Source organism: Vicugna pacos, chromosome 33 (assembly GCF_048564905.1).
Source record: "Vicugna pacos chromosome 33, VicPac4, whole genome shotgun sequence".
NCBI classification, from domain to species: Eukaryota; Metazoa; Chordata; class Mammalia; order Artiodactyla; family Camelidae; genus Vicugna; species Vicugna pacos.
The window spans coordinates 11,923,372-11,950,923 of record NC_133019.1 but is presented as its reverse complement, the minus strand read 5'-3'; the positions used below and the strand labels follow the sequence as shown (position 1 = coordinate 11,950,923).

Here is a 27,552-nt window from a genome sequence, read left to right as displayed (position 1 = left end):
TTGTAAGATAGAGGTGTTCCTCTAAATGATCTCTAAGAGTCTGTGACTTCTGCCATGCTGAAGCTCTGGGCCCCGAGATGGGTCGGTGAGTGCTGCTAAGTGCAAAGGCTAGGCTCCACGGACTGTGGGATGAGCAGGGTAAGGTGTGGCAGGCATGGATTCACTCACCCGACAGGGTCAGGGGCTTGGAGAGCCGCATGAGGGCGATGTCGTAGTCATCCTGCTCATCCGTGTAGTTGCCATTGATGATGATCTGGGCGATGGAGGCTGCCTCGGGCAGGTGATGCAGGTTATTGGTGCCCACGTACACCTTCCAGCCCTCCAGGATCTTCTCCCGGGTCCTACCAGAGCCACAGAGAGCATGGTCCAGCTACCACCTGGCAGAGCCCTCTGGCAGCATCTGCTGCACACAGAGGGCTGCAGCCAGAGCACTAGCTTGGAGGCAGGAGGGTGGATGAGTGACCTCTGGAGGGAGCTGTCTGTCTTAGCCCAGGGGCCCATGACAGACAACCCCCTACTTCCAAAAAACCACTCTGAACTGGCCCTTCTGAACCTTACAGTAGAACCCAGGAAGGGATGAGTAAGACCTCTGGGGACATTCACCTGACTGTCTCCTCTGGATCCCACCAAGGATCAAATGATGTGGGCGGGACGCATCTCAGCCGTATTATCCCCAGCTGAATCGGAGCTTTTGGCAAATCAAAGTGACCCCCTGCAGACTCATCACTGGGAAAGCAAGTGCCCCTAAGGCCTTGTCTCCGAGCCCTTCCCTGTCCACCAGCTCAAAGGGACCAGCCTGGCTGGTGACTGTCAGAAGCTGCCTGCACTGCGCTCCCCGCCATTCCTGGGACAGCAGTCCTGATCTCTCAGGCTCTTCTGTAACTTCCAGTGGCTGGAAGCAGCAACAAGCCCAAAGCCTCTTTATTTCACCCGGTTCTTTAGGGCAGGCTTCCAATTCCTTCCACCTCCCTGCCTCAGTCTCTGTTGGGGCCACCACTGGCATTTCTCACTCTGTGCTAGCTCAGAATCCCAACTCTCATGCCCAGGACCTAAAACCAACTGCAAATCATGGTCCTCGCCACACCTGTGCTGCCCAGCCCGCATGGCTCACAACCAAAGCCCCCCTCCACCAAGAGAGTTCACCAGCCATCAGCCCTCCCTGGTGTCCTGGACCCTCAGTGGTGTCGCAATCCTGCCTCCCTGGGCACTTACACAAAGAAGCAGTGGGCAGCGGTGAGCACCCACTGGGCGTCGATCAGCGTGCCCCCACAAATGTGGGTGTTGCTGTACTGCAGACTAACTTGCCAAGGCCACTTGCTCTCTGGGGCCAGAGCCCCTCCCACGATCCGTCCGGTCATGGCCCTCAGTCCGCAGTCTGGGGAGAAGCAGAAGAAACGAACTGTGAACTCTGCTTTTCTCAGCACCCCTGCTGCGTCCCCAGGGCCGCGGGAGGCTCAGGCAGCCCCACCCACCCACTGACGCTGCTTTGCTCACTGAATCTGATGCAGCAGAGCTGCTTCCTGCCAGCACAGCTCCCACATGGCGGGCTCGCTTTTGGGGATCATCCATTGGGAAGTTTGAGCCTAGATGGGTTCCTCTTTCCTGCCACTCATTCATTCTTCCATTAATTCAACAAATGCTTACTAAGTGCCTGGTGCTTTGGACACTCTGCCAGGCATTAGGGCCACGATGGTGAATCCCAGGGCTGCCGTCAGGAGCTCGGGAAAGCAGACCAAGTGTAACGCAACCCTGAATTGGTAAGTGCTGTGCTGGGGATCGTTTCAAAACATCCTGCATCATTTCCCATGATACATGGTCCTTCAGTAGGTCATTCAGTACTGTTGGGGAACCTGAGCCCCAAAGGAACATTTCCAGACATGTTCTGGAATGAATCATCCCCCCCAAATTGTGGCATTTGTTCACACATGTGCTTTTTTTTTCATTGAAGGAGAAGGTGAAGCAGCAGCAGTGGTCTGAGGTGGGGGGCTTGCCCTGCTCAGGGGAGCACCCCCCCCCCCAGTCATCATAAGAACACAGCACTTGTGCACCAGTTAAGAGCTCAGGCTTTGGGGACAGACCTGAGGTCCAGTACCAGCTCCTCACCTACCAACAGTCTGACCTTAAGCAAATCAAATGTTTCAGTCTCTTCAGTAAATGGACAATAATGGCCCCTGTCTGGTAAGAATTAAATGCAATCATGTTTATAAAGATGTAGGCACAGCGCCTAGGCAACAGATGTGCTCCATAAATGTTGGCTGTAGACCTAGCTCCATGTCTACTGACATCAGAGCTTTAACCTGGTCCTGTTCTCCCAGTCCTCTGCCCCCTGCCCAGAATCCAGGAGACATGAATGGCAAGGTTGTGGGCTGAGCAGAGTCAGGAGAAGGGGAAATGGTACCCTGAGACTGTCCAGGTGCCTTCCAGAGACCCTGGCCCTGAAGCAGGCTTGCTGCTTAAGGCCCTCTTCCTGGCTTAGACCCCCAGGGCTGGCCATCTCCCCCACAGGGGCCCCACCCTTCTGCCCCATGGCTCCCACCCCACACAGGCCACAATGCAGGAGGAAGAGCATCTTCTTACGGGAACACTGTAGAGAGACATACTGCTGAGAAGGGCATTCATCCCTGCAGGAGGAAACACAAAAGATGAGAAAAGCGCACGTCAGCTCCCTCCTCCAGGAAGCCATCCCTGATTGGCCCCTGCTAAGTTCCTATCCCATTTCCTTTGCACAAGAAGATGGAGATTCTGACCTTTCTCACTCCCAGTGGGACAGACCCTTCCAGTGCTTTTTCCAGGAATGGGGATAGCTCTGTGCAAACCATCCCTGCCCTTCTCCCCACCTCCCAGTTTCTCTGTGGCAGATGGCACACATTGGCTAGATCTGTCCTTTGAACTCATGACTTCATTGTCCAAGCATCTTTCCACAGCTAAACAGGTGGCCCAATGGTCCTTTGACAGTCCCTCCATGCTCCGCCAGCAACACAGCATGCAAACCTCCCAGCACAAAGCAGGCATCCCGAGTGCAGCTCATTGCTTCCCTCCCCTCCCCATGCCTTCTTCTCTCACGGCCTGGCTTCCTCTCACCTCTCCCCAGGGTAAACACTGCTAGCTGGTGGAGCATCCCCCAGCCTCCCCCTCAGTGGCGTTGGGACAAGGGCGGCTGCAGTGCAAAGATGACAGATGGCGAGGCCTGGGGGAGGTCGATACTTCCCAGATGGGCCTCTCTGTCCCTGACCACAGCACCTGCCATTCCCCCTGCTGCTGCTCCCCCTCCCCATTCCCGACCCCACTGCTATTTCTCCCTCTCCACCCCAAGCCCCCTTCCTGCAGCAGCTTTCCATCCAAACATCAGGCTGACAGGTGGCCCCAAGGTCTATTCATTGTCTCTGATAATCAGGTAAACTCTTGGGGGGGCATCCCTGACCTCAAGGTGCTCTGTGCCCCAAGCTTCCATAACTTTCAGGTCAGGAGGCAGGTGGTGGGTTAGGGACTGCTTCTGAGATGCTCTTGACATTCACAAGGGACTCCTGGAGGTGGGGCCCAGAAAGGCCAAAGGGGAGGGGCTCCCTGACTCAAAGCACTCCTTCACTCCCTGTTCCCAGACAGGCAGCATGGCCCACCTCACATACATGTAGAGGCTCTCCTGGATGGTGGAGTTATATTCAGAGATTGAGAAACTGCTGGCAAAGTCCCTGTCGGTCACCTTGGTTGTCCGGTAAGCACTGCAAGGGAGGGAGGAAAGGAGAATGAGCCTCCTGGAGCAGCATCCACTCCTGGCCTCCCAGCTGGTATTAGAGCCCTGGCCAGCCCTGGTGACAGAGGCCAGAAGCAGTTGAGACCCCATAGTCTCAGACCCCGCGCCCCACCCCACTGCACACTGCCCCCACTAGCCCCAAGCCCTAGCCTAGTAGTTTTCAAAGTGGTTATGGTTCCCGGGGGTAAACGGGGTGGGAAGGGCTAAACTGGGAGTTCAAAATTTGCAGATACTAACTACTGTATATAAAATAGAGAAACAAGTTTCTCCTGTACAGCAGAGGGGCCTATACTCAATACCTTGCAGTAACCTATAATGAAAAAGAATATGAAAACGAGGAAATGTATGTGAACGTGTGACTAAAACATGATGCTGCACACCAGAAATTGACACAACATTCTAAACTGATTGTATTTCAATAAAAAAGGATGCAAAAAACAAACAAGCAACCTAAAAAATAAAAGTGTGGCCTCATCCCAGAGGGCAGTTAGCACTGCCTGAGAATTTGTTAGAAATGCAAATTCTTGGGCCCTGCCCCAGACCTGCTGAATCAAGAATTCCAGTTCCGTGTCTTAACAAGCCCTCCAGGTGATTCTGATTCACTCATAAGTTTGAGAAACACCCGCCTAGCTCTTTTCTATCCAAACTGTGATCCATGGACTGGCAGCAGCTGTATCACCCCCGACCTGCTGAACCAGGCTCTGCATTTTAAGGATCACCATGTTATGGGTTTGCACATGGAAGCCTGAGAAGCTTTTACTCGCTCACTGGATCTCAGCCACAGCGTGCATAAAATCACCTTGGGGACTGGTTAAACCGGTCCTAAATCCTTCTTCCAGAGAGTCTGATTTGAGGGTGCAGTTTAATAGGCAGCCCAGGTGATTCTGCTATGGGGGATCATGGACCGCTATCTGTGTGGCACTTTGGTGTGTTTCTAGAACATTGGACACCCCCGCATGAGAGCGTGCCTTCATGCGTGCTGTTCCTCTACCCAGGGGCCTCCCCCACGCGCAGTCGGGCAGCCTCTCCATTGTGTGCCTTTGCTTCGCACATGTCCTTTGCATCACACATCACATGGTGCTGTGATTATTGGTTTAAACCTATCCTGCCCACACTATACCAGAGATCATCCAAGGGCAGGGATCTTATCTGGGTGCCACATAGTGTTTGGCACATAAAAAAGCTCTATGAATGTTCTTTGAATAAATGACACAATCTGCTGATCCCAAGGGAAGTTCAGATTTGCATAAGGCCAAACAACTCAACAATAAAAGATGTCTATCATCTTCCAACGAGATCACCCAGATCCCCTTACACAGATGGGAACGCTGAGGATGAAACGGGGGCAGAGAACTGGCTCTAAGTCCTGGCCCCCAAGCCCTGGTTTTCTGGTGCTTCTTCTACAGAGAGGCAACAGTAAGGTCCTAAATAAATCATTCTCCCCACAACTCCATACATGTGGGTGAACCCCTAAACTACTTGGTTTGAAAACTCAGACCAAGATGGGATGGAGGTGATTATGTGACCTGTAAATCAGGGGCTCCTTCAAGCAGGAAGGTCATGGTAAACCCTGCTCCCTACTCCACCCACCAGCACCAGTTTCTTGTTTAAAATCTAGAACCAAAGATGCTAATGACTTCACCCGGCCACACCTGCCCATCTCATTCCTCGATGGATGAATTCCAGCCAGAGCCACAGCTGCTGCAGCTCAGGCTGCTGGAGGGTTTGTACAGCCTGAGCTGCTAGTTTCCAGATGTGAGGGGAAGACGAGACTGGCCCAAATGCCTACCCACCTCACAGGGCAACTGAGACCATCGAATGTGACCTTGGGCGTGAGGGCACTTTGGTGCAAAGACCCGCAGAGGAATGTCACCCTGTTGCAGATCAAATAACTACCTTGGCATCATGAGAGGAGCTTGTCCCCAGACTTGGGCTCCCCGGGCCACCAAACTAGTGACCTCAGCCCTGGTCCCCAAGAGTCTTTTTAATCTGAGTTTCCCTTGGGGAACCTCAGATGCCCTGGCAAAGAGCCTGAGGTGTCCTTGAATCTGGGATTCTTGGGCGAGGCTTACCTCATGAAACCCAGCTGCTGGCAGGTCTTGTCTGAGTAGGAGTCATTCCAGCCATCACTGCAGACAGGAAGCCACTTCTGGAAGGGTCCAGAGTAGACTTTAAGCAGGGATTTGTCCCAGTCAAACCTCACTGCAGGGCAAGAAAAGGGAAGAGCAGGTCCTCAGCATCAGAAAGCTCCGTGTTCTTGAGAAATGAACCAAGGAGATGCTCCTGTCCTGAGACTTCTTGCCTAAGAAATGTCCAGAAGCTTGGCCCGGGACGGGAGGACCATCAGCCAGTGCTCAGAAGCCCAGGATACTCTGTAAGGGCTGAGCCAAGGCAAGGGGCTAGGACAGGACGGAGAGAGCTCTCCATCTGGCAGGACCCAGGGGCCGTTGCTGGGAGAAAGGTTGAGCACTGCCAGAAGTTGTCAACCTAAGAGGGTGGGGCCGTGCACAAATCAGGGAGTGACAAGGGGGATGATCTTACTGAGTTCTGACTGGACAGACTCAGTCAGAGATGGATGCAGTCATGGACAAGGACACACGTATACGGCCCAGGGGAACAGAAGAGATGGACGCGCACCCACAGACACCCACATCGGGGCTGTATGCGGACAACGCCTGCAACCCCCCCCCCCCCAGAGCGGCTCTCCAAGAGAGCTTTGTGCTCGTCTAGGCCTTCACTTACAAACTGATCTTCATGAAACCACAGGGATGGTTAGTCAGGGGCACCTGCTGGGCAAAGAGGAGGGGCATGTGAATGGGGCTCTGGCCCCTCACCTGCCTCCAGCCACAGCAGCTCTACTTGGCTCAGTCTGGTAGTTAGGAGTTGTCAGATTTTATCTGAGAACCACTAATCTTGTTCAATCCACTCATTTTGCAAATTAGGAAACAAGCCCAGAGAAGGTAAGTGATTCGCCCAAATCACACAGCACTCATGTTCCAAAGCCATGTTCCAAACCCAAGTCTCCTGTGACTAGAGCCTAGATCCTCCGAGTCTCTATGCATCGTGTCCCATTTGAGCTGACGCTTGGTTTGCAGTCCCCAGGGTGCACACACATACACGCACACATCCTGCCGTCCAGCCTCCTTACCACAGCCCAGCTCATCACTCTTCAGCTTACAGTCCACGACCCCATCACAGCGCACAGCGTGCTTGGGGCAGCTCTCTACTGGCTCCTTGTACTTGACTCTTGTGTGGCCCCGCCAGAAGTAGACTGAAAAAAGTGAAACAGAGCTGAGTCACTGCCAGTTCCAGAGAGACATGACATTAAGCAGCCCAAGGCCCTGGGGGTTCTGAATCACTGACTTGCCATCCTCTGGGACTCTGAGGCTCTCGTCCCCCATCTGTATGGAGAGAAAGGCTGCTTAGGAATGCTCTGGAATACTCCAGAAAGCTCCTGCAAGCAGGGCAGCACCACACAGACTGGAGTAGCCACCCAGAGAGAGGAGAGGGGGAGAGGAGGTATGAAGGTTGGTACGACTCTGGGAGTTCCCCTGCTGGCCGAGTGGTGATCAGAGAAACCCCCTCCTCCAGTATCCCAGAGGCCCCTCCTCGGAGCCCCTCTGGCATCCCTTCATCTCTGTGCTCTGTGGGTCATAGCAGAGAAATTTCCATCTTCAGTCACACACCTGCAACCACTACCTAGGCTGTCTTCTCAAAGGCTGTCCTTCCAGCCGCAGAAGCTCCTGGATTTTCTTCCTCCTCCTTCTTCCCTAAACAAGTGATGTCCCCTGGGTTGGTTCTGCCCCATTACTTGGTTTGATGCCTTTAAATGTCTGCCCACTCAATGAAAAACCCTAGGTGGCTAACTCCCAAATGGACAAGTTGGGCTGAAAAGACAACAGCTTTACAAACTACAGGTGAAAATCAGCTCCATGACTTCTTCGAAGATCGATCTATTTCCAAACTAGGAACTGTCATCCCTCCTGCCTGGAGACACCTCCACTTGGAGGCCTAAGAAACCCGGGTTCTGACTCCTCACCCTGCCTCTCGTCTGCACCCTACACCAGTCCTTCCTAATCTCTTGGACTTGCCCCTCCTTTCCATGCCCTGGTCTTACCCCCTCCCACATCCTGGGCACTGAAACTCGTGGCATCACCTTGATGTGTAGCAGGGAGAGCTCTGGACGGCAAGTCGTCAGTCAGGGGCTCTAGTCCTGACCCCACTGCGTGGCTGCTCAGTGACCTCCTCCCTGGCCCTGGGAAGTCCAGAGGTCAGCGGATGTCAGGAAATGCTGTGAAACCATGCTGAGAGCTCTAACTTTTCTGCGAGCCCGCCCTCGGTGCCACCTCACCCCTCCCCGGCTTATTTCCTCCAGCTCTCAGTGCACTGCCAGGGCTTCCCCTGGACTGGGTGCCCCACGCAGGGAGGGGAGGGAGAGCAGGCCAGCGCATCCTGGTAGGAGGGTCACGTGGATGCCGCGTGGCAGGCTTTGTGCCAAGGACTTTGCAAGCATTGTCACAGCAACGCCACCACCTTGTCATGCAGGCAGGGAAACTGAGGCTTGGGAAGCTAATGAACTTGCTGAAGTCACATGGTTGGTAAGTGGCAGAGCAGGGATGCCTCTGCAGGTTAGTCTGATACTAAAGTGATACTCTTAACCGGCACTCGTCTTCCTCCCACACCATCCTCTTCCTCAAACAGCCCTGCCAGATGGCTGTTTCCATATAGTCTCCCACCCTCCCTTCACCACGCCGTGCTGCCTCTTTAGTTGAATCCTTATCTCTCAGCCTGGCATTTAAAGCTTTCTACAGTGTAACCCAGCCGTGCCCATCAGATGACCTTCAGGTCCCCAAATGTTCTCTCTGGTCCAGTGGGTCCCTTCCCTCTCCCCAAGCTGACTTACCCATCTGCCCCCTACATTTCCTGCAGCTGCTCATCCTGCTCAGATGCCCTGCCCAAGATGCTCCCCCATCTTCTGGGTTCTTATCTGGCCCCACGGCCTTCATGAGCTGTCCCCTGCTTCTCCAGCCCCAATAGCTGTCACTTCTTCTGCTGGTCATATTCAAATCCCTTTGATCTTAATCATTCCCAACTATGTTTCCCGGAGCCTGTACCCTCCCTGAGGACAGGGCAATGTGATGTGCCCTCCCCTTTGCTCCTTCTTAAGGTTTCCCACGGTGCTGGGCTCACGGTGAACTCCCCGGCAGGGAGCCCTGGAACATGTCCTGAGTACCTTTTCCGGGGGCCATGGAATTGAGGGAGCCTGGACCCCTGAACATTTTATCGCATTGACTGAAAATGCCTGAGTGACATTTCCTAATCAGTGCTTCTATGTTTTTCTAATGACTAAGATTTTCATTGTGGAATTTTGTGCCAGGCATTGAGCCATTACCTTGTTTATTCCTCACCACCCCAGGAAATCTTCATGAACTTCTACGGAGCACATAGTAAGTTGAATGAATGAATGAATTTAATCCCTTTTGAAGATGCAATAACTGAGCTCAAACTGGTTGATGAACTTGCCCAAGGAAGTTGCACAGTATGTAGCACAGATGGGACCCAAGCCCAGTTCCTCTGATCTCCCATACTCTCCACCCGGCTACCTCCCAGGGGCTTGGAGGTGCCATGGTCCAAGGCCCTTTGCAGGGGTTTCCCTCTGTGGACATGACAGTGGGTGAGCGTGTGCTCCCCATCCTGTCTCTCCACTGTGCATCCCCATCCCCGGACCCCATGCTACCCGACCATGACCAGAGCCCCGCCCTGCTCCCTCCGTGAAACTCACAGAGAACAATGAGCGACACCACGAGGGTGATGAGGAGAAGGATACATCCGACGAGCGGCAGCCGCTTCTGGCCCTCCTGCCAGGTGAACTTGGGTAAGCTGATACCTAGGAGCGGGCGGCAGCAAGGGAGCGTGAGGCTGTTGGAGGGGAGTCCCGCACAGTGGAGGAGGGAGAAGGAAAGGAGACTGGCCCAGGGTGGGGGAGCCGTTAGGACCTCTCCACCCAGAATATGACATCGCCTCTGTCTGATACCAAGCTCCCTTTTACCTAGCATCTGCTGAGGCCCAGCCAAGCATTTGCATGTGTTATTTAATTCTGACAGCCACTGCAGGCCAGTGAGTGGCAGAGCAGGGATTCAAATGAAATGTGTCTGGTGCCAAAGGTCTCCACACCGAGGCGCCTCACTAACCCTTCAGAGGGCAAGACTGAGACTGGCTCCAAATCTAGGATGCTCCTCCAGGTCTGTTTATATTGTGGTTGGTGGTGGGGGCAGGCTAAAGTTGAGGACAGGAGGAGAGCAAAGTTGGGATGGGGAGAAAGACTGTTTCATTAAGGGCAGAGCCCGCCTTGGAGGCCCGTTTGACATCTCTAACTCTCTTCTAGCTGAATCATATACACCAGTTTGGAAAGTTGTGAGTGGGGAGTGCCTGCCTGGTCAGAATCTCTTCCTTTGCTCCTCCACCTGCAGATGGGTCCATGATCATGACCCTGCTCCGATGCAGACCCCAGCTTCGCTGACACACCCACAGGGCAGCCCAAGGAAAGAACCCTGATTTCTAACCGGGATCGCCTGCTCTCAAAATCTGCACCTTGACCCAGAGTGTGCAGCCTCCAAAATTACACCTGCTTTGTGGGTCCTGGTTTCTTATCACCTATCCCTTTTGCCCCAATTTTTCACTCTTTTGGGATTGCACGTCGTGGTTCCTCTCTGCATCACCTCCCCAGGTCCCCCACTACCCACCTGACCATTCCCCCTCCACCCCACATATCATTATCCAAGAGGCAGAGGAGGAGCAGAGAGCCGCTACTTGGAGATTCTGCACCCCCACCCCACCCATGGACCGTTTCCCTGTTCTTGCCTTCCCTGCAGGAGCCCTCTTACCTGGGCTTTCCCCAGTGGTCCTGGCAGCTGGCTGGGACCTGGCAGGAGATGCCCGGACAGGTACATCCCCCACTGGCGTTGCTCTAACCAGGTAGACTCTCGTTGGAGAGGATGTCGTGGAGACTGACGTGGAAGACCTGCTGGACGATGACCTGGAAGGTGATGCACGGGCCGGCGATCCTAGGGCCGAGGAAGCCCGGGCAGGAGGCGTCCTTGCCGGGGGAACATTCTGAAAGCAGAGTGAAGGCCATCTCTTGAGCTGCTCCCCCACCATCCCACCCGAGGTGTCAGCCCTGCTGAACCAGGAGATAAAAGCCAGGGCAGGCGGCTAGAGGGTGAGCAGAGACCCCAGACAGGGAAGCATGTGAGAAGAGAGTGTCCAAGACGGAATAAAAGTTCACAGAATAAAAAACAAAGCAAAATAAAAAACACAAGCAAAACAAAAACAAAAAAGTTCAAAGAGGCTGCTGTCCCAAACTCCTTGCAGTCTCTCCCCATCACAGGGAACTGCGGGGGTGGGCAGAGGACAGTGGGCCAGTGGCTGAGGGCGTAGGGGCACCTGCTTTGGCTACCTGTGTCCACAGACCTTCAAAAAAGAGGCTGCTGGGCCAGACCCTCACTCTGAGCGGAAGTCGCCACCCTTTCTGCCCTCTTCAGTTCCACTCCCCTGCATCCCGCCCTTCTGTGTCTGTGTGTTAGATTATAAAACAGCATTCCTACTATGAGCTGTCATCAAAAATTGTGAGACGCACAGCTTAAGAAAAGCCTTGACCTGCCTCATCCCGCACTGTTCCCAGCAACACAGAACTCGCGTGCACACGCACCGAGGCATCGGGGAAACGGGAAAGGCAGGGTGCAGAAGGGGAGCAAGGTCTTAACCTCACTCAGCTGTAGGTGTAGTGATTTATTCATTTAGATGTAGCACTTTATAGCTGCAGAGGGCTGGGTGCTTTGTACGTGCTTACTCACTTAATCCTGAGAATGACCCTATGAGGTAGGAACTCTTTATTTCCCCCCATTTTGCACCGAGGGAAACAGAGGCAGAGAGATTAAGTAACTCAATCAAGCTCTCATAGCTAGAGAGTGGCAGACAGGATGTGAGCCCGGAAAGTCGGGCTCTGGAGGGCAAGCTCAACCACTAGGGTTTGCTGCCTCCCTGAGGAGGGACACATGAGATAACGCAGCAGCTGGCCGGAGCGGGCAACCAAGGAACACCAGCGCTGTTCCCTCCTGGAGAGCCTGAGCCTTTGGGTGTGCTGAACCTGGGAGAGGGAGCCAGCGAGCAGTCAGGGCTGATGAGCAGCCTCTGCTGGCTGCTGAGTCCTGGTCTGCAGGACCCCCAGTCCCTGCCACAAGATTAGGCATCCTCTCACCTCCCTCTGGCCCCTCGCTGAGGTCTTCTGCCCTCCCTCACACCACCTCTGCCTCCTACGCCCCCTCCAGGGGTCCCCGGAACAGCAGGGGTAGCTGGGAACTGGCCTGGCCCAGGGGCAACGCCTGCCCCTCATGATAATGTCTGCTGACCGCTGACTGGATTCTCAGGATGGTGGTCTCCCAGGAGGCAGCAGGAATGGTGAGGGAAGCATGCCTGTGCTCAGGGACCCTGCACTGGGGACCTGGTCGGCAGGGCTGTGCAGGAGAGACAGGCTCTGGACCTCAGGCACCCCTGTTTCCACCCCTCACCTGCCACGATGCTTGAATGCATTTGACATTATTAGTAAGCAGCCCAGTTAATAAAAAATTCATTAGAACGTCTGGCTCACATCAGCACCATCAAGCCTACTAGACAGGGGTTTTGTTTTGGTTTTGATTTTCACTACATCTTCTGAGAGTCAGAAGTAATGGATTTTGTCACTTCTTCATCTTTCTAGAGGCTGTGGGGTGAATTAAAGGAAGAGCCTCGAGTCCCTGATCACATTCAGCTTGCCAGAGGCAGGGACCCGGAGCGTCGGGTCCCAGGGAGTGACTGGGGTTAATTAATGGATACAGGTAAATACACCTGAGTCCAGATGCCCCAGCCATCAGAGCAGGGACACACTTGTGTGTGTTTAGGGACTTAAAGAGCAGCTGAGGCAGTTGCTGCCCTAGCTGAACCAGAGCTCAGATTTCCCTCTCACCTCCCTTGTCTATAGAGACTAGATTTCCACAAAACGAAGACAGGTTAGCTCCTGGAAGCTTCAAGGGGAACAGGACTGGGGTTGGAGCAAGGAGGTGGTAAGGATATGCTGAAATGGAGAATGCATTCGTTCACAGCACTGGCTTTCAAGTGAGGCAGACAAGTGTGACGTTGGCTAAGCCAATTAACTTCCCTTTTTCTTTTTCTATTCAGTAGACTAGGACCATTACCCCTGAGGATTCAATGAGATAAAATAGGAAAGCTCATGCCAATGCCGGGCACCCGGTGACTGGGCAGGCAAGGGTCATTCCCCTCCCCCTTTGCACTGCCACACCCAGCGCCAACCATGCTGAGACTTGACAGCCCTGGGCACAGCCAGAGGGCTGAAAGGTGGTGTGAGCTCATCTTGGGAGAAAAGAGGGTGCTGGACAAAGGCCAGACTAAGGTCCTTCAATGAGAGGGATGAGCCCGAGCCCTGTGCTTCCTTCGCACCAGTGGGGGCCTTGGCATCTGGCCGGCACCCTGGCATCAGAGCATCTCAGCTGGCCTGCCAGGCCTCCCTCCCTGTTGTGCTCACAGTCTGAGTCTTCCCTGACCTTGGGAGAAATCCCCATAACTCTCTACAATAAAATGACAATTGCTCACAATGGATGGAACTTTAGGGTTTACAATAAACCTGCATGACAATGGCCTCCTGAGGTCCTCACTCCATTCTTGAGAGGTTGATATGTTGAGAAGCCCATTTTACAGATGAGGAATCCTAGGCCTGGAGCTCAGATTGCCCAGAATCACACAGTCAGGAACCTGCCCCCAGCCTGTGTGCATCTGAGTTCCCTGCCTGCTAGAGTCAGCAGCAGGAGCCTCCGGGTACCATCTCTCAGAAACTGCTGCAGGGGATGCTGGTTCTGCACCCGTGATGGGGCCTGAGAACTGGACCTGGGGACTTTCAGGGCCAGGAGTGCCATGCGGAGCCTGGGGGTGGGACCAGGGGTTCCCGAAGGGATCTCAGTCTTGTGGAACTTTCTGGTGGGAACCAGGACTGGCCTGATGGCATGCCAGGACCGGGCAGAGCCTGGTGGTCAGGAGCTGCAGCGTCACAGCCCTCCAGTACTCTCTGAGCCAACTGGTGACTCTGGGCAAGTGACTTAACCTCTTTACCTCTCAGTTTCCTTATCTGTATGGTGAGCCAGTCACCCATCTTCATTGCACTGAAGTGACAGATGACGTATGTGAAGTAGGAACATGAGGACCATTAACTGTGATGGTGGGTATTTGTTTGCTTGTTTGTTAAAGACACTGGGCTTGAAATGGAAAAATCTGTGTTCAAATATGACTGCATCCATTCCTAACTGGCTTGGGCAAGTACATTAACCCTTCAGAGTCTGCTCCACACATGTACAATGAGACTGACCTTGCCTCCTTCCCCCAGGATAAACGTGGAATAAATATGAAAGAGCCAGGTTTATAAATGTGTACCATCATAATAAAGATAACAGCTCCCACTAGGCATTTTATTTGATCCCATTTTGACCTCATAACAGCTCTTTGGGGTTGGTATTGTTAACCCCATTTTACAGATTTTGAAACTGAGGTCCAAGGTGGTTGAGAACATGCCCTAGTTCATATCCCAGGTAAATGAGGGGGCTTGGATTCTAACTAGGACCACTCAGAGCAAGTGAGTCTAGCCCAAAAGTATCACGAATGTGCACTGTAACTTCTCCATTTCTTCAGGGCTTACAATTTGCTAAGAGATTTCACACCCATTATTTCCTTGATTCTCACACCCATTATTTCATTTGATTTTCCTAGTTAGCAAGCTAGATAGGAATTATTATCCTCAGTTTATCCATGAGGAAACTGGGGTTCAGAGGGACTCAAGATCATGCCTACAGCCCCTAAACAGATGAGTGGTCATGGGGCTCTGTCACAGTCTTCTGATTCCCAGGCAACAGCTCAGGCTGCCTCCAGCTGAGCAGGATCCCATGACCCTGGTCCTGCTACCCCATCATGACAGGCAGGGGCTGAAGGAGAGAGGGCTGGGAGGACCACAGGTGGTGGAGGCCCAGAGGAAGACAGGTGAGAAGAACTGGGGGAGGCTGGAGGGAACTGGTGGGGGGCAGGCACAGCAGGAAGCCAGGGCTGCCAAGAAGGAAGGGGGAGACCTCCTGAGCCTTGCTGGTCCCTCTGCCTGATGCTTGCTCCACGTGCAGGTAGGTCCCAAGGCGCCCACCCATGGCCTTGGCCGGCAGGAAGCAGGGGGGAAAGGCCATGGGGAGGTGAGCCCTGGGGTCCAGGTAAGAGAGCGACCTGGGTCCTTCTTCTCTGAGTCTAGAGGCAGGTGGGACATGTGAAAGGGAACTAACCTGGGGCTCGGTACACAAGGAGCCAGGAGGAGGGGTGAGTAGTCCCCAGCCTGACTCTTCCAGATGGTTGACTCTGAGCCCCAGCAGCCCAACACAAAGTCTTCCCAAGTTTGGGAACTGTGGGGTGTGGGGATGGAGGAGGAGCTGGGGGTGGAGGAGAGAAAGGGGGATATCCAAGAAAGGGCTAGAGGCCCTGGAGGCCCTGGCCTCAGGAGAGCGAGCACTCTGGTTTCAGGCAGGGTGGGAGGCAGATGGAAAGTTTCTGGCCCCACAGACTAGGGCAAGAGGAAAGTCCTGGCACCCCAAGTCCCAAATAGAGCTGCCCACATGGGGAACTGCAAACCCCAGCCGGGACAGCAGGATGGAAATGCAGCCCCATAACCAGAGGAACACCGCCTCCAGAGGGAGACCATCTACTCCATCCTCTCGACTCTGAACCTCAACCCAAACTGTGGCAGGATGCTGGGAAGAGTTCTCATTCTCCAGGACCACTGCAACAGGACGTTCCACAGCCGTCCTGCTTTACCCATTTCGCAGCTTGCCGCCCCACCCTGCTGGACGTCCTACCTGATGTCTAACCTACTAGAGCAGTAACTCATTTCCTATCCTCAATTCTTGGAGAGCAACTGCTGAGATTCCAGTGCCCTTCCTGGAGGCCCGACCTCACCCTCAGAGCAGATGCCTTGAGCAGGTGGGGAACGGGGAGGGGAGGAGACTTCTTGCCCAAGGTCCCAAGATACCAGGGGCAGAGCCTGGACTAGAACCGGCCCAACTCCAAGCCCTGGCTGGTGAGCAGAAGACCCAGGGATGGAACTCAGATGGCCATGGCCCAGGCTCTCCACAACCTGCCTGTAGATCAGAGGCTCCCCAGCCTTCCGGGGGGTGGCGAGCAGGTGGATAGGGCAAAGCCAAAGCATGGGTGACTCTGGGCCATTTCCTTGGCCTAGTATTGCCAATCATTCTCTGCCTTTCTGCCCCACCCACCCCTGGGTGGGTGGGGGTCTCTGGGGCTACCCCTGGGCTAATATCGCCATGAGCCCTCACCGTGTCATGGACCAGGCCTATGCCCCAGCTGTCACAGCTGCCCCCTGACTGTGTCTCTGCAGCTCCCAAGGACCCCTACTCAAAATTCATCCAGTCCTCTCGAGATGTTCTGGGGCAGGAGGCGGCAGGCAGGGCAGGGGTCCACGGGGAAGCAGCTAGGGACAGGCCAGGGAGAGAGGGGAAAAGGGCAGTCCTTGGCTCTGGGGCTCTTTCCAAGCACTTTCCTGGATGGGAGCTGATAAGGATTGTTATTCCCATTTTATAGATGAGGAGGTAGAGGCCCAAAATATTTGTGTGTTTTGCCCAAAGTCACTCAGGTACATCTTATAGCAGAATAGGGACTAAAACCTGAAGCCTGTTGTACCTGGTCCACTGCCTTCCATACCAGAGTTTCCACGGTGAATGGGGCGGTGTTAGAGTTTCCTGCCGCAGACTCTGCTTGGGCCCTTACTGGTCGGGGATGGGAGAAAGTTAACAAGCCCCCAGATGTGTCCTACCCTTGGCCTCTCTGGGTCTCCTGCAGGCGGTCCAGCCAGTGGTGCCAGGGAAGGGAGGGCCCCTGTTGTGCTGAGTGATGTCACAGTCACCTCTCGGGTTGCTTCACCTCTGTGGTTATGTGGCTGCCGCCACAGACTGCGCCCTGGGCTTTACATAGAGACTGTTCTTCAACCACAGTGGCAGCCTCAACTCTGGCCCAGATACACTATGGCTCACCCAGAGCCCCCGGCAACACAGGGAGAGGTACCCTATAAAAAGGTCTCATGCTAGACCTAAGAATGTCTACCTGCAGCGACTTGAACATGCCTTCATGGCCCACAGGCATGTCCATGAGGAAAGGCCCCTTTAGGCCCAGCCCAAACTGCCTGGGCCTCCCTCCTCAGCCCCAGGCCATCCCCAGGCTGGGCATATCGCAGGCTAGAAGGAGCTTGAAAACTCTTTAGTCCAACCTTTGTCTTACTGATGTTTCTACAGAGCTTTAGAAGTTCTGTTGGAATGCCCTGGATACCAGTTTAGTAGATAAAAGGCTTTAAGTCCTTTACCCCACTTCAAGCAGAGTAGATTAACTCTTCAGTTTTATACAGTGGGTTCCACATAAGATTTCACTTGAACAAAAGAGGCTGCTGCTACAAAGAACTAGAACATTGCTGACCTGACTGAACACTAAATTTCCTTCTAGTTTACGATGCCTCTTGTACACGTGAAAAACCCTCGGGGATCCCTGTTAGACCAGAATCAAAACACCTTCCTGTTTATTCACTTGTTCGTTCATTCATTCATTCATTCACTCATCAAACAGTTTAAAGAACATTGAGCACCCACTATTGCCAAGCAAATAAAGTTTGACTGCCTAGGAACTTGCTGTTTCTCCCCATGTCCCCTCTCTGCCAATGCTAGGGTGACAACACAGCTCAGGGCTGGTACCTAATGGGGTTCCCTGGACAGTCCTTGGTGTTGCTTCCCTATTGGTGGAGCCAGACTCCACTTGGTGTTGCCGAGGCCTCTGCTTGGCTGACAAAGCTCTGGGTTCCCTGTGCTGGCTTCCCTCTGGCCCCCCACCCAGGACTCTCCCTGCCTGGCCAGGCACCATTCACCCCTGTTGCTGCTGTACCAAGAGGAGGTTGTTTTGCCAAAACAAGACACTCAAGCTAAGTGCTATTGTTACATCAGTCAGCCTTCCCACACGGCACCCGGCCTGGAGCCCCGTACACACACTCCCACACATTCACGCTCACATTTGCCAGGTCATGGGACAACGCTGGGGAGGCAGGGCCAGGTGGAAGGCTGCTCAGCACCAATGCCAACACGGAACTCAGTGGTCTTGGGGAGGGCTGCATACCTGAAGGGGCAAAGGGGTGCTGGGAATGCCTGCACTATGGGGTCTAGGGGATGGCAGAGCGACCTGAACCTGCTGGTCTACCATTTTGGGAACCTGCCCAGCCCACTCTGGGGAGGGTGCCTCATACTGGACCAGACCTGAGGCCCCCAGCCATTCTCAAGTTCACAGCATCTGTGATCTTGGGCTGACTGAAAACCTGCTCCACTTTAAGAAGACCCAGAATAAGAAATTCCACTCTACAACGGATTGTTCCTTTATCAGGGGGTGTACTTCAATCTTTCTTTAATAAACATGACACTTCTTTAAGCATTGAGAATGTGATGCCTTTTGGAAAAAAAAACAGAAAATATGCACTATTTTTTTTAAGAACAAATGCATATATCCAGTGTGACACACTTGTAATCCCATTTTACATGATTCCAGAGTCTGTCATGGAACCAGAAAGGGGCCTCGGGGGCAATTTGTCTAACCCTTTTCCTTTGTAGGTGGGAAAACTGAGGCACAGAGAGCAGAATATGTTTGTCCAAATTTTTACAGAAGCTACCCTAGACCATAAATGATGTTAGTGGTGATGAGGAGGATGATGAAAATAATTCTTAACACCATGAATACACGTCTACCTCTGTATCAGTATCGATCCATGCCAGATGCTGTTCTAAAAGAGCTTTATTATTTAAAGACATTATTCTAAGACTCCTTGAAGTAGACCCTATTTAATTCCATTTTACAGATGAAGAAGCTAAAGTGCAAAAAGGTTAAATGATTGGTCCTAAGTCACCACTGACCTGGAACTTGGTCAGTGTTCTGTCTACCACATCACACAGCTTCTCTTTTGAACACAAAGAAGCCGTGAGCCTTTTCCACCTTCTTTCCAAGATCTCCCTGAAGTCCCAACCAGTTCCCATAGGAGCTTCAGCAGGCTTAAGTCCACTGACCACCATCTTCCTTACTCCCTTTTGGAGCTGATGGACAAAACTCACACTGCATCTCTCTGCAATGAAGTCCTCAGGGAGGAGGCACAGCCTCAGACAACCAGTTACTCCCCGTCTGCTCCTATTTCAATTTAATCAATTTTAAGAAACTCACTGCCGATAAGATTAAGAACCTCAGGAAGCTCTATCTGTCCCCATCTTGGGCTCACTATCTTGGAGATTCCACCTACAACAAGGGGGGCAAATCTAAGAACCGTTCAATTAAGGAAGTAGTGGTTCAGTTCTTTCAATCCAAGGTAAGTCAGAGCAGTCTCCCAGAGAAAACATGGCACCTGCCACACCATTTGACACTTATTCCATCACTAATGAAAAGCCTGCTTTCCACCCTGTGTCCCTTGAGTAACCTTCCATGTTTGTCCCTGATACTGGAGAGATGAGCTTCCTGCCCCAGGGACTGGCCCTACCACCCTTCAGATAGCTCAGCCCTTCTCACGCCTTGTGTTAGGCACCATCAAATTTAGGCTCCCAGCAAATTACCCAGGAACATGACTCATGGCTGTGATGGTGGGTTCACCTTCCCCAGGCCTCAGACAAAACTCTATTCTGTCCTCTGCGTCACTTGTACTGCTCACCAGAGGCTCCAATGAGTCCCAAAGGCCTAGGGCCAAACTACCTTGGTGAGGCAGACGCACAGACTAAGGAGACCAGAGCAGAGGGCAGGAGAGGAAACCTGGGAAAGAAAAGTCATGAGGGAGCTGGAGGAATGGCTGGAGAGATGATGGTAAAGTTTGCAGAAACACATTCGAGGTTCAGAATGGACCACAAGCAACTCGAAGCCAGAACACAGGCTGAGCTGGTCCTCAAATCCAAAGTTGGCCCACCCTTCCCAGAATCCCAGGTTCTACCACACCAGTAAAGAACAAAAGAAAGTTGAGATGCGCACAAAATATGACCAAAGGCGAAGTCAGAGCACAAGAGCAAGGCCCCTAATGTTCCTCAAGAAAGGAAAGCTGAGGCGCCGTTGAACAAAATTTCTGGAAGCCTTCATGTGTATCTGACTGGTTTTTCCACCGAGGACATTCATCTACACTCTCCCACCAAAAGCAGAAGGGGAGGAAAGGAACCCGAGTCGTAGCAGAAGGAATCATGGGTAGACATAAGGAAGCACTTTCCAAGCATGAAGATTTTTGAGCCTGAAAATAACGACCAAGGGGAGTGGAAAAAGCCCCCCCGAAGATCCTAAATGCACACAGAAAGTCACCTTTTCTGGGATGGTTTATGGGTCTAGTTAGGGTCTTACCCAAGATAACCCTGAACTGGGTAGAAGGCTAGGCTTCCATGATTCTCAATCAGCAGAGGTGTCCCAGTGGCATACGTGCCCTGCCCGGGGTAGTCACGGGCCACGGAGCGGGAGCCCAGGATCCAGCCACACAGCCCTGGGTGCTTCCTGACCAGACCCCAAATCCCGTCAGCTTCCCCTCCCAGAAGGCCCTTTCTAGGAACCATGATCAAAGGAGGCCAGGCTATCTTTCTCCTGAGTAGCTTCCAATTAGAAGAGTCTCATTCAATTTCCCCTGAAACCCGAGGCACCCGGTGCCGGTGCCCCACCTATCTTCCAGGGCCATCCCGGCTTCCTCAGTGCCAGGAGGTTCTGGCCCCAGGTCCACGGACACACTCACCCGGCGGCTGTCCCTCTCCATGGTCTCCCGAGGGGTGAGGCCTCCAGGCTCAGCTGGTGTCATCAGGAAGGTCCATGTCTGCCCCTGGCTTCCCAGGCATGTAGGGAAAAGGGGGCTGGAGGGCTGAGGGCCGGCCCCCAGCAGACGGGCGGGGAAGCCGCCGGTTGGGACATGTGAGGTAATCCCGTGTATAAACAACGAGGCAGAACTAGCAGGACCTGTCCCTCGCCCCTCCTCCCAGGCCATCCCAGTTACTCAGCGAATACCAAATACCGGCAGTATGAAGCTACCTTTATTCCTAAAGCTGCCCCCACGGAGTCAGCTGTGGGGAAACCAGAGGTTCCAGACTGCCTCTTTCAGAGGGGGATTCTGGGGGGAAATGGCCCAGGCCCTGTGAGGACGATCTCAGCCCTGCTGACCTGGGCCCCCAAACAGGTGCTTCTGAACCCTCTGATGTGTGACCTGTCCCCATAGGGACGCCCAAGGTCAGGGACCAAAACCCCACCCAGGGCAGGATAGCGTGAACCTTTATCTCCAAGGACCCCGTGTCCAAATCCCAAATCAGGGCACGTGGTCTGGCAAAAAGATTTTTTTTCCTGTACTTTTCTTATTTCTAGAAAAACTCTTAAGAAGAAAACGAAAAGCAAATAGCTACTAATTATGCACAGAGTGAACTGTTGCCTCTGTTGAAAATAATAAGCTGTTATGAAACGACACACCAAAACCAATGAAAATAAAACACGTAAATATTGGAATGGAAACCATCCCAAGGAATATTGAGCTGACTCGTGGTCCCATACCTCTGCCCTCTCCTGATGCTCACAGTCAAAAGAAATAGAGGAAGAGCTGCTGTGAAGGGACACTTAGCACCTCCACACCCAGCAGAGGTGCCGCAGAGAACGGCAGAAAGTGAGCTTTGGGAAGAACTTTCCTGACTCGGAGCATGTGGGGGCACAAAGATCACAGAAGTGCAGACTTTTTAGGGATTGAAGGAAGGCCAGAGATCATTTAGTGATTCCGTCTCCTCATTTCACAGATGGAGAAACAGAGAGCCAAGAGGCTGAGGAATCCTCACAAGTCACATCCAACAAGCAATAGCAGAAGCAACAGAAATAAGATGCTGGGGGTCCTAAGGAATGCTTTACATCCAGCAACGCACTTAATGCTTTTACAACAATCCTATCCTCCATCCTTCACTCATTCATTCAACAAGTATTTATTGAATGCTTCTTATGTTCCTGCACTGTTCCAAGTGCTGGGGACACAGAGAACACAGCAGGCAGACCCCTGCCCTATGGCACCAGCATTCGGGGTGGGGGCGGGGCAGACAAAAATGAATAAAAACCAGATCGGTAGCAATGATGAGGACAGATAGATAATACAGTATGTTAGAAAGCGGGACATTCAGTAGAGCAAAACAAAGCAGGGAAGGGAATCAAGGGGGCTGGGGAGGCAGAGTCACAATCTGAAACAGAACAGGCAGGGACGGCCTCACTGAGGTGACATTTAAGCCAAGACAAAGGAAATGACTACTATTCTCCCCATTTACATGCAAAACAGAAACTTCTAGTTCAGAATGGAAACTGTCTGCTCCGGCTTAGGGTGTCTTCAGGGAAATTGAATCCAGAGGCAGAAGGATGGAGGAGGAAAATCCTGCAGGGGCCAGGCAGGGATGCGGGGTTCTCCAATCTTGGGTTATCTCGGGGGTCCTTGCCCTGGCGCTCCCAAGAGGAGAGCTCAGCTGCAGGCCCCATCCCCTTCCTTCCCCATCAATCAGCCTGCTATGGCAGAGGGACCCCTCCCAGGTGGTCCTCCAGGCCCGAGGAGATGCTGAATTATGTCCTCAGTGCTTCCTCTTCCCTCTTCCCTACAGAGACACCCACACCCACTCGGGCCACCAAGGACTATGAGGCTAGAGGCTGTCATTGGGCCTTCCCTTCCATAAACCAGACCTGAGGGTCTCTACTCTGTCCCTCAGGCAGACTACTGGCCTCCCAGGGTCCCCTTTAGCTTTGTTCTCTAAAGGTCCCATCATCCTCTGGAAAGAGCTCAGGCTTGGGGTTCTGGGCCAGTCCGGGAGGGATGGAAACCACAACTCTGAGGTGAAGGCCAGCTGTGTGAAGTTGGAGGTCGTCAGACTCACCCTCTGGAAGATGGTGATTGCACATCCAACCAGAGAAAGTGTCCAGCACTGGGGAGTCTCTGAAGAAATGTTGGTTGTATTTCTCGCTCTGTTCCTTGGTTTCCATCAGAGACACAAGTTGTCCCAGGGCCCTTGCTGACCAAGCAATCTGACCACACGGAACTCCCTGTCAGCCATCAGTTCAGTTCAATCAGCATCGATGGCTCAACACCAGGCCCCGAGGTAGCTGCCGGAGGTGAGGGTAAGAAAGAACAGGACAGGGACCCTGCCCGGGAGAACACGCATTATCTGTGTTGGGGCTGGGGAGGCGCAGCCAGGGGACACTGAAGCATGAAATTCTTTGCTAGTAATTTTCCTATTTCTAGAGGGGTCGGTGCTGGGGTGGCATAAGATGTGAACTCTTCCCCCAACAGAGCTGGCCTTGGAGACCTACCCCTGCCCTTGACTTCTGCACCTGGCCCCGGCCTGGCTCTGCCCTTTCCTGTCTCCTTGGAGGGAAGGAGACAGCTGTCCATACCATCTCCACCTCTCTCTGACCACCCCCTTTCCTCTGCCTCCCCACCTTCCTCCCTCCAGAGCCCTGACCCACCACCACTCCCCACCCAGAGGCGAGCAGCAGCAGTGGGGACCCCAGGCCTTCATAGTCTGGTCCTTTTCCACCTATGGGTCTTTTCCATTCGAAATGGAGAGCATTTTACATAAAATACATCCTCCATGCAAACAAGCACGGGCCTCAAGGCAGCCTCTGTAAAGAGAGCGAGGAGTGACAGAAATCTCAGTACGATTTTGAGATTAAACTCCCACCACTCTGCTTTCGGGGCCGCCCCCACTACCACTACCCCTGCCTTGTAAGCCCCTTCCTAGGGCTGCAGACTAAAACAGGACTCTTAGTCATTCTTTTCCCACCTGGTTGTCAGTGGTCCTGGTTCCTGAGGCCGCCTTCGTCAGTCTCACTCCCGAATTTCCTCCTTGCTCCCTCCGCGGAAGCCTCAAGTACCCTCCCCACTTTTCACCCCATTTCTGAGCTTCTCCATCACTCAGAGCTCAACAGAGGGGTGTCCCTCCAGGCCTGACGGGTGCCAGGACACAGACCATATCCTTAGTGGCCAGGCAGAGAGGAGACACCAAGTCCACCCTCCAGGGAATAAGTCACCAGGAGAGACCCCCTAGGCAGGACACCTGCCCCACCCCAGAGCCAAGCCCCCTGCCCTCCCGCCCAGGTCCTAGCGCAGCGCTCCTGCCTGAGCCCAGATCAGCAGACCCAGGCCAGGCGCATGGTTACGGGTGCTCCTGGATATTATAAGGGGCGGCTGGGTAGGGTGGCAATATTTTTTTCAAGCCAAGAGGAAACAGCCTATAAACCTAAACAGCATTCCTGGTTCCAGCTGACCCCTCAGCCAAGCCCTAAGAGAAGTTTTCAGGGGACTCTGCTGGTGGGGCAACTCTGAGGCTCCTCACACCCAGCAGATATGGGACCTCTTGGCTGAGTAATGGGGACAGGGGCGGGTGGAAGGCCAGACACACCCAGGAGAAAAACCAAAAAATTAATGTGGGCAAGAAAACTGAGCTTCCCCAAAGGACCCCCTAATGACCCCACAGCAGGCTGATGTCTCAGAGTCTAGAACCAGGAGCCAGCATTCCCCATAGCCGTGGAGTTGGCTGCCTCTCTGGGTCTTGTTTAGTACCAACAGTAGGCAGAGAGGGACCAAACCCTGCTCTTCTCCCCATAACCATCATTGTCCTGGTTGCATCACCAAAAATCCATGATGAGATGTAAGAAACCGAGTGAGAAGCCTCTGGCAGAACCCTGGACTCCCTTAACACACTCCGGCCCCGACCCCCACGAGCAGGGGACAGCAGGCAGTGAGGAAGGTTGGCCCTGACCTCTAGGATGTCCTAGATCAGAGCAGCCGAGTCCTCTCCGGTGGACTCTGTGACACCCCTACCTGGTGGCTGCCCAGCTGCACCAGATTGGAGTGGAAAGTACCACCATCTGGAGAGCATTCTGTCTGGGGGCCACCTGTTTCCAAAGGATTTGATGCAGCTGCTCTTCCTCATGACTCACCCACATCTATCTCTCTGAATTTCTAGTTCCCCTCCGTGGGGATGTTACGGAAACGACAGGCCAGCCAAGAAACAAGCACCACTCGGAGGGTTGGAGTACTCAGATTTATTACGCCGGCGGGCTCAGAGGGGCTTCTGCTCCGAAGCTCTGAGCATCTCCAAGACGTGTGCGTGGGGTTTTATAGGGTTAATTACAAGTATGGCGCTATTAGCCAATAAGGCTCGAACAGCAATACCAAGGAATCAGTACACTGGAGCTTATCTATTAGGAACAGATCACGTTACTGACACATGTTGAGCTTAGATTTACGAGTTAGCTTGTTAGCCCAGTAAACTGACACTAAACTTCAGATTTACAAGTTAGCCCAGCAGAACTCAGATCAGCAATCCGACACTTGTTACACTTAGATTTATGAGTTATCTTGTTAGCCCAGCCCGGCTTTTCCTTCTCAGGGACACTCTGCAGATGTCAGATCCCACTTCGGCATGACAGCCCTTCTCACGCTTGAGAGAGCAGTCTGGTGACCCTCTGAGCCGACACTTCTCCCCCCTGAACACACTCGTTCCTTCACATGTTTCTGCTGTGAGGCAATTTCAAGTCCTCTTACCTCCATGGGTTTCTCCAAAACCAGGCCCACGGGCATGATGGTCCCCCTGAAGTGTGGGCCCCAGGCCAGGGTGCCCACAGCCATGTTTACACGGGCTCTCCCTTGAGATAAAACCAACTTGTGGTTCACTGGAACTAACATCGGGCTGCTGCTAAGTTTTCCACAGAACTGAAGCAGCTGCCGACAGACCAGTGGTGCTGACAGACAGGTGGGGGTTAAGCCCAGCAGAGGCAAACGTGGGTCCACCTGCACACAGCCACCGTCCAATACTCACCGGGTAAGACAGGACAAATGAGAAGCTTACTGCTGTGGCCAGGAGACTCCCACATCCAGATAGGAACGTCTCTACTTCCCTCTGACCCATCTAAGGAGGGTTTCTGGAGGAGGAGGTGAAATTCTAGAGGACACGAGAAAGACAGGCAGGAAGACAGCCCAACACTTGGGCTGTCGAGGGGAGCAAGATGGGCCTCAGAGGAACATTCGGAGCAGCTGAGTGTTGAGTGCTTGTACTTTGAAGTCGGTCACGGAATCACAGCTCTTCAGGTAATACCTCTGTGTCCTTGGACAGACTGCTCCCTGTCTCAGAACCTCAGTTTTGTCAAATGAGGATCATGTCTCCTCTCAGTTAGAGTATTCACGTTCATTCACTGAAACCACTTGTACAAAACATCTGGCATGGGACCTGATACACAGTGCCCACTGATAAATAGCCATGGTGATAATGATATAATTGCTAAATTTGGTTGAACAACAAACAGTGGTTTGGGCAGGTGTGGAGAATGTTAAGACATATACTTTGAATCCAAAGTCCAGAGAAAAGGGTCCTTCGCTGGCAGTTTGGTAGAGAAAGCCCTGGGCTAAGACTTGGGACTCGGCTTTTATTGCTGCTCTGTTATTACTGAAAAACTTCTTCCCAAGGGCCCAGAGCTCAGCCTTCTCATCTCTGAAAATTGACATCCCTTTCAACTCGGGAGAGCCTAGAGGTCTCTAAGAAGAGAGGCTGGGCGTAAGACAAGAGAGTCAACAAAGGTGACCAGGCAGTGGGGCGATCCTTGCAGAAGAGCTGAGGAACAGGGAATCTGACAGAGAGAAATGGAGTCACATCTTGAGAAAGAAGAAAATGCCACCAAAGGCTGCCCAGAAAGACAGGAACAGAAGGGTAATCAGAACCCAGAGAGACAGCAAAAACAGGTGCACTGCGCAATAAATAAAAATTATGAGGAGAAACTATATATACACACACACACATATATATTTTTTCATGGTTAAAAATAAAAAGAACACCAGGAAATAATAACTTAGATTTGCAAAACACTTGCCCGTATATTACTTCACTTCATTCTCAGAACACAATTGCTTTTTGCAACAAGGAAGCAGAGATTCAGAGAAACAAACTTCATAAGTCAACAGCTAGGAAGGATGGAGCTTATGCTCAAATGCACATTTTCTGTCTTCACGTCTATGATCTGACCATGACAATGTCAGCTGTAATAGACAAGTATAATGGGTCATTATATTTTTTTAATTTTCTTGGCTCTCAATATACTGTTTTGGTCATAAAGTTTAAGATGCTAAATATGCACTTCCTCGTTAGAACCTTTATGTTCTTTACAATTCAGAGTATTTTAAAAGGAATACTTCATTTTGATGCAATTCTTCCTAGCTTCATTTTTTTCAGCTGCTTCAGATGTGTTTTTATTTGAGCAGATGATAAGTGTGAAGTCATTGAAGGTGAACCCCTGCAGGTCCCCAGATTAATCTTGCTGTGTTTTGCCAACTGTCACCAAAAGATAGATGTTTATATGGTTTGCTCAGTGAAAGGGCAACGTTATGCATTTTAAGCTTTTTGCTCTTCTGATATGAATCTTTTTTTTTAAAGATACAAAGTTATCTAGACTTTAAATCTAGCTAACATGAGAAACTTCAGCTATTTGAGCATGCAGCTCTGTTTTTCCATTTCTCTTATAAGTTATTCAGAGTTTGGAAAGAAAATATGAGCCTTTCTGCTTTTCAGCTCTTGACAGACTTCTCAGTTTAAAGCAAATTAGCCTAAAGGAATATGATTATTTTTCTTTATGCACAGGTGTAGTAAGATATTGAATAATCACATTTGCAAAGCACTTTCTCTGTT

At 52.4% G+C, this 27,552-nt stretch overlaps 1 protein-coding gene across 5 annotated transcripts in view; it reads right to left on the bottom strand.

Annotated features, from left to right (window-relative positions):
* TMPRSS13 (transmembrane serine protease 13) overlaps nucleotides 1-27,552 on the bottom strand; it is a 46,190-nt gene that overhangs the window by 6,746 nt on the left and 11,892 nt on the right. The window contains exons 1-10 of one of the 5 annotated variants that reach the window (XM_072954165.1): nucleotides 20,607-20,778; nucleotides 10,636-10,864; nucleotides 9,534-9,638; nucleotides 7,908-8,006; nucleotides 6,900-7,022; nucleotides 5,824-5,953; nucleotides 3,618-3,719; nucleotides 2,578-2,621; nucleotides 1,213-1,375; nucleotides 169-341 (exon numbers count right to left, since the gene is read on the bottom strand). In XM_072954165.1, the coding sequence (XP_072810266.1) occupies nucleotides 169-341; nucleotides 1,213-1,375; nucleotides 2,578-2,621; nucleotides 3,618-3,719; nucleotides 5,824-5,953; nucleotides 6,900-7,022; nucleotides 7,908-8,006; nucleotides 9,534-9,638; nucleotides 10,636-10,864; nucleotides 20,607-20,669 (1,231 nt within the window). In that variant the 5' untranslated portion in view covers nucleotides 20,670-20,778. Of the gene's footprint in view, nucleotides 1-168; nucleotides 342-1,212; nucleotides 1,376-2,577; nucleotides 2,622-3,617; nucleotides 3,720-5,823; nucleotides 5,954-6,899; nucleotides 7,023-7,907; nucleotides 8,007-9,533; nucleotides 9,639-10,635; nucleotides 10,865-20,606; nucleotides 20,779-27,552 lie in introns of those variants that run through there. The other 4 variants (XM_031670457.2, XM_072954166.1, XM_072954167.1 and 1 more) reach the window with 4 other exon arrangements.